Source organism: Bufo bufo, chromosome 3, assembly GCF_905171765.1.
Source record: "Bufo bufo chromosome 3, aBufBuf1.1, whole genome shotgun sequence".
In the NCBI taxonomy this organism is placed as follows: domain Eukaryota; kingdom Metazoa; phylum Chordata; class Amphibia; order Anura; family Bufonidae; genus Bufo; species Bufo bufo.
In genome coordinates, this window is record NC_053391.1 from 643,370,056 (window position 1) to 643,376,921 (window position 6,866).

Consider the following 6,866-nt stretch of genomic DNA (forward strand, 5'->3'; position numbering starts at 1 on the left):
TCCAGGATCAGTCAGAGATAGAGTGCAAGCTCCTGTACTGCAAGTCCTGTGTTTAACACTCTGTAATCACCTTGCTCAATCTGTATTGCCTGCATCAACCGTATTGCCAAATCGACTGTATGCCAAGGAACTGCGATTCCATTATTGTCTCTATGAAACCTACTAAAGTTGGAGTTCTGCTTTAACCTCACGGTGTTCCTCATTTATTCCTGCTATCCGCAAACGGCGTGCCACCGTTTAATTGGCACTGGCGTCACGAACAATTTCTACCATCACCTGCCTATGCAGAGAGTCAGCCGTCTCAGGTTAGTGTCTATTGCACTACTACACCCAGGAACACCTTCACACACAACTTGAGTACGCTGCAGATGGCCTTGCGGTTCGCATGGGCGGTCGTTTCGCGGCAATGTTTGCGTATTCGCGATTCGCCAAACATGCAAATATATGGAGATATTCGCGCCCCCCATTTTCTTTTACATTGTGAAGAACTTTGACCCATGACACATCCATCAGGAGGTACAGGACAGCCAATTGAGACGTTTCAGCACATGGACATACCCCCTACCTTATAAGTAAACCTGATCTGGCCGCCATTTTACATTCACTATTTTGCCAGTGTAGGGAGAGGTTGCTGTGTGGAGCAGGGACAGGCTGTTAGGGACACCAAACGCTAGCTAATAGGGCCACAAAGTACTTTTAAGGACTGGTATAGGTGTGCTATCGATAGGTGTGATACACAGAGGGGTGCGATATACTTATAATATACTTTTATAATAAGTCATAAACACATAGATCTATATAGTGATCACCTGGAAGTCAGGGGCCTAGGGGCTTACTAGGGCCATTTTTATATAGGGTAAGGTTCCGGACGGGGTCACTCTTATCAGGGCGGGTGGTCTGTGGTTAGTCTATCAAGGCCAGAATAGCACCCCCCTGTAGGGCAATATCAGGGACAGTTCTCTGCCCACCCTGTCCTTCAATACCACATCATCATCTAGCCCAGGGATAGATGATTTTTGCTTTCCCTCCGGGATTCATGGATGTGCACTGGAACCCCCCGGATTGTGGTAGGACATATGGTTTCTGATTTGGTGTCGCCGAGCACCTGATTTAGTGGCACCGAGCACTTATTACCTACCACATCTATGCTTTTTGCTTAACTTTAATAATTTTATTTATTTTCATTTTGAGGGATATCTTTTCCATTCACACGTCCGCAAAATGGGTCCGCATCCGTTCCGCAATTTTGCGGAATGGGTGCAGACCCATTCATTTTTAATGGGGCCGGAATGTGCTGTCTGCATCCGCATTTGCGGATCCGCACTTCCGCACCCGTGCTTCCGTTTCCGAAAAAAAAAAGAACATGTCCTATTCTTGTCTGCAATTGCAGACAAGATTAGGCATTTTCTATTATAGTGCCGGCGTTGTGCGGTCCGCAAATTACAGAATGCACATTGCCGTTGTCCATGTTTTGCGGATCCGCAAAACACTTACGGACGTGTGAATGGACCCTCATAGTAACATTATTAAAGGTTACGTTTTATCTTTATGTATATTCTAATGGATTGCCTTCCTTCTACAATGTTATAATATGCTTTCTATGTTAGAAAATATATTATAGTGCATTTGTATTGTGCGGCAGTTGTGTGCGGTTCTGCTGCAATACTGCAGGTATATAGAGGGACAAGCGTTATTGGAACAAATAATTTCTACTGGTGTGATATACCAGTCGTCCCCCAAAAAAACTGATTGAAGTGGGGTGTTAGATACCAATATACTTTCTTTATAGTGCATTTGGGTACTATATAGTGCATTTGCGCATGTGCGCACGCGAACATTATATTGCTGATATTTCGCATTGAAAAAATAATGAATGGAGATTGCAAATTCGAATAATACATCTGGTATGTCACTGTCCATGTTGTGGGACTATTTGTGCACTTCTAGTAATTATTTCTTGGCTGCAAATATGAGCTGAAGGTTTTTCAGGTTCGCCTGCCATTAAAATGAATGGGACCCGCCGCAAACTTGCGGTTCGCGATCATTTGATAGCGTTCGCGAACCGTCCCGGCAGATGTTCGTCCATCACTAATGGTGACACCTCGGCAGTGTTTGGAGGACCCAGCGTAGCATTGGGCCCACTCCAAAACCCGGCAACAGCATACTGCCTAGAAAAGAAAAAGAAAACACAAGTTGTTTCTATGGCTTTTTACAGTAATTCACCTTGCAGGGGAACTATGTGTGAGGTCACGGCGTGAGCAATAGGTGGGCCGAGGAAAATACAGTTCTGGTTACTCACGGTTAGGTCGTCCCTGGGCAGGCTCGCATAAAAGTGAAAAGGAGAACGGCACAAGGATTCTCTGGGGCACACTCTGGTGTAAGGGACACAGGCCAGATGGTGGTTTGAGGTGCCCTTGGTGTTCTGTATTAATGTGCCAGTGGCAAGGTCTCTTATTTTGTATGGAGGTACAACCATTTACTGTAGTGTTAATAGAGGAAATTGAGTCTGAGGCAAACAGAATGAAACTCAAAGTGGAACTTTACTGAAGATGACTTCTAGTAACAACACATCCAATGCATTAAAACAGTCTCTTGATATAATCCGGCATTAAGCACAATCTCCCATACATATGGGGAAAGGGAAATGCAAATCCTCAATGAAGTACAGGCTCTTGTAATACATAAGAAAGCTACTGCTCAGACTAGGCTTGTAATAATGAAAGTCTTACACTGGTCAAAACTCCGGCCTGATCCTAATCCTTGTTTAAAGGTGCTTTTCTGAATCCTGAAACTTCTATTCCAATGTTGTTCTGACAGTTGGCCTAACTGTCCTCAGGAATTGAACTGGAGGTGTGGAAGCTTCATGCCGTCTCCTACACCTACTACAAAGGTGCCTAATAAGTCCTCAGGTAACGACTATCTTGCTAATCCTTTGTCTTGCATAAACGTGATAATTCCTTAAATACTCGGCTGCATGCAGTTTAGACATTGGTCACCCTGGAAGAGCGATCTATAGTAGTGGATTGCTCACCTCTAGGTAGAATGATTGCAGGCCTTAGCCCTGGGCTGTGGAGCCGACAGGGACAGAGTAGAGAGGCTAGGAATATGCCTCCCTCCAGATATTCAGCTACATGGCTGTTTCTTTCTTGTAGGCTCATGAGAGAACTCCTTTCAACTGAACTCTCACTTGGATTGACCTGAGCTCATCTGAACTGCTTTGGATTGACCTCAACCAGCTAACAACTTAACTGCCTAACTTAGGTCTGAGCTAAGCTATATATACACACTGACACTGCTCCATCTTGTGGAGTAACAAGTGTAGTGCACCCTGACTAGGCCTGTGTAAAGGATATTTGCATATAGAATCACATTGTGACATGGAGAATATGACAGGAGATAAAATACAAAATACAGGCATATCACATGACATTAATACATGATAAAAGCACGTTTGCGGTGCCCACGGTGACGTGAGTGGGACACTGCAGAGGCAGGGTCTCATGGATTTCAGATAGCTTTTGCTACGTATTTACCACGGATATCATCCTATATGGATGAAATCTGCAGAGAACCTTATGTTCTCTTCTGGGTGGAAATCTTTTTTGCAGCGTGTGGATTTGATTAAATCTCATCCACTTTGCTTTTATTGTACGTTCACATCCACACCTGCCAGAAATTGGAGCAGGCAGTTCTGCTAAAAAAATGCCACAAAACGAGCAACAAAAACCACGTGTACGATGTGCGCTTTTGCCATGGAAAAGCCAGAGGACTTTTCCCTCTCCATTTGAAAGGGTGAAATCCGCTGGGGAAAACTGCAGCATAAACTGACATGCTGCAGATTTCAAATTCGATCTGTCCGATCCAATCAACTGAAAGAGGGGACCCTGTGTCCCCTTCATTGTTTACCCAGGAACAGCACCTTCAATTCGGTTCTGGTTGCGTAACATACTGTAGCTCACAGAGCTCAATCTCTTTCAAGTGCATGGGACTGATCTGCAGTACCACACACAGCCACAACCGTATGTATGGTGCTGTTCCTGGGTAAATAAAGCCACCCGGTGGTCCAGCTGGAGTGCCCTGCACTTTTGCATAGAAGTCGGATAGGCCATCAATATCGCAGTTTGCGTAAACGACATAAGAACTAATGGATGGCTACGAGGCATTCTAAAGGATACAATGTGTCATTGCCCCTGACAAGAAGCGTGACTACACTTGAATTGTCTTGTGTTGCATTGTTAAGGTAACTGTATTAAGGAAAGTTTTTACTTTGGTGATATATTGTTTCCAATGGGATTAAAATGATAGAGAGAATAGGTAAATAGCAGAAAAGCATGGAACTTTGTAGCTGCTGATAATTGCAGGCCTGTCAGCCTGGCTGATGATGCCACAGGTCCCTCTGTCATGTCATGTGACCTTTAGAATATGGTGATGTCACAGGACCCTTTGTGACATCATGCAACAGTTAGGTTTAGAACTCTGCAACCTGAACGGCAGCCATATTTCTTCATCGTTTGACTGGTGAAGGCGACTTTTTCTAGTGCTTGGCAAATTTTTTAAATACAAGACCAGAAAAGAAGGACTGTTAGCCAAACCGTTCCAAGTGTCACCCCGGAACGTGCTGAAGGCAGACAGGACCTTCCTCAGCCTAACATAACATCTAGGGGCTGAATATGGAGACTTCCAGGAATCTTCCAAAGAAAAGGAAGAGGAAGAGAAAGAGGAGAGTTCAGCCGCCAAATAAGAGGAGGAGAATAGTAACACCGGAGAGGGCAAATGATGGCGGCAAAGAAAAAATGATCAAGGCTTCAAAAAGACCTGGAAGCCCTATACAGGAGCGTATCCAGAGAAAGAGGAAGAGGGGAGAAGAGATGGGGGAAAAAGCTGATGACAGACCCAGCATGTCCTACAATACTGACATGGAACAGCTGTCAGGTGAGTGCAGATCTAAGTTTCCTAGAGCCAATACCCCCTAATGTACGAATTCATGGAATTCTCCACTTTTGGAGAACCCTAATTATGACCAAGATTATGAATTCCTTTCTTTGCTACCCCCTAATGTAGTTACATTGTATTGTAATGGCAAAAATATAGAAATATTAAATCTTACGGTATCTCTCCTGTCTCCACCAGGGACAATCCCAGCAGACGCCCCCATCCTTGTGACTGGACTGGAAAGCTTCACCTTCCATAAAATCCTTGGAGAGGGTGGTTATGGTAAAGTTAGTATTAGGAATTCTTGGGACTTCTTCCTCATGTGTGTCATGTGTGTCGCAGTAATATCACTCTAGGGATGTCAACGCTTCATGTCTTCTCATCAGGTCTCATGGCAAGACAGGCCTTTCTTCCAGTTCTAATGCTCTGTCTCCTACAGGTCATGCTGGCCACACATCCCGCCTGCCAACAACAACTGGCAGTGAAGCTGGTGAAGAAGAGGGTCCTGCTTCAGGACTTTAAAGACACTGTCCTGATTGAGCGACAGGTCCTGGAGGTGACTGGGAAGAGTCCATTGTTTACCCATGCTTATGCCACCTTCCAGACCAAGGTAAGAGTCTGATCCATTATCGAGGCTTGATCAGTGGGTTAGCTATACCGATCCCAACTGAGGAGGCTGCAGGACCTTTACTATAATATTTTAGAAACCTGGATCCTATTTTCTGTCTTTTATCATAGGACTATGCCTTCTTCATCATGGAGTTTCTTAGCGGAGGAGATCTAAGTGTCCTCATGAGAGCCAACGCCCTATTCACCATTCCAGTCACCAGGTAAGACAGAACATGGATATATTAGATAAAACTGACGATTGCTGTCAGGAACATGCAGCTTTGTGTCATTATTAGTCTGGTAGTTTAATGGGTGAAATGTTGATATTCTTTCTTTCTTTTTGCCATCAGATTTATGGCAGCTGAGATCATCTGTGGGCTGCAGTTTCTCCACACCAGAGGCATCATACACAGGGACATAAAACCAGCCAATATCTTAATGAACAGCGCCGGTCACTTGAAGATCGCCGATTTTGGTCTTGCCGTGATGAACATCTTTGGGGATAAGAAGATCTCAGAATATGCCGGAACTCTTAGATACATGGCTCCTGAGGTGAGGAATCATCGACTGCACATGCTACTGAGCTGTTTCTTTCTACAGGGCTGGACGGCTGCATGACTCCTGCTGGCCTGGACAATGTTCTAACTCTTATTGTCTGCTGGATGTTTTCACAGATTCTTCTACGGAAGCCCTACAACACGGCAGTGGACTGGTTCTCAGCTGGTGTGATGATATATGAGATGGCTACTGGCAAATATCCATTCAATGCCGGTATACTGCCTGAAACAATCGAAAAGTCACTGATCAATGATGTTCCCACCTACCCAAAAGGCCTCAACCCCCAAGCTAGAGACCTTATAGTGGGGGTGAGTAGAAAGACACATAGCAGTAATACAGCGGCTAAATATTATGAAAATGAGGACATTGAAAATCAGGGATAGCATTGCAACGTGTGATGGAATGAATGTCTTTATTCTACATTTTTCCAGCTCTTAAACAAGTCACCAGAGAGTCGCCAGGTAGCGGTAGATAACATCATGGAACATCCGTTTTTCATGGAAATCAACTGGACAGATATAGAGGGAGCAGGAGCTCGTCCACCATTCCAACTAGGACCAGTAAGTAAATGATCCAGAGAAGATGTGGCTAGTAGTACAGCTCCATTGTGTTCCTTCTTTATCAACACCGCTTTTGGTATGTTCTCTCCATAGCCACCAGTGATGACATTGACAAAAATCGATGACATCCTGTCCTCCACCGAAGCCAATAAGTCACCAATGGCTGAAAGAGATCAACAACTGTTCTGTGGATTCACATTTGCCAAT

At 44.5% G+C, this 6,866-nt stretch overlaps 1 protein-coding gene across 1 annotated transcript; it reads left to right on the forward strand.

The window, feature by feature from the left end:
• The first annotated feature begins 5,688 nt into the window (after window positions 1–5,688).
• Window positions 5,689–6,482, forward strand: LOC120994000 (protein kinase C delta type-like). Its single transcript, XM_040422460.1, has 3 exons — window positions 5,689–5,762; window positions 5,892–6,093; window positions 6,216–6,482. Exons 1-3 carry the CDS (start codon window positions 5,689–5,691, stop codon window positions 6,480–6,482), a joined length of 543 nt encoding a protein of 180 aa, XP_040278394.1.
• Window positions 6,483–6,866: the final 384 nt, after the last annotated feature.

Bases quoted from the DNA above. Each gene is read 5' to 3' on its own strand.
- LOC120994000 (XM_040422460.1), top strand. From the start codon at position 5,689: ATGGAGTTTCTTAGCGGAGGAGATCTAAGTGTCCTCATGAGAGCCAAC. The intron at 5,763-5,891 runs GTAAGACAGAAC...TTTTGCCATCAG, and splicing joins TTCACCATTCCAGTCACCAG to ATTTATGGCAGCTGAGATCA. The intron at 6,094-6,215 runs GTGAGGAATCAT...ATGTTTTCACAG, and splicing joins TTAGATACATGGCTCCTGAG to ATTCTTCTACGGAAGCCCTA.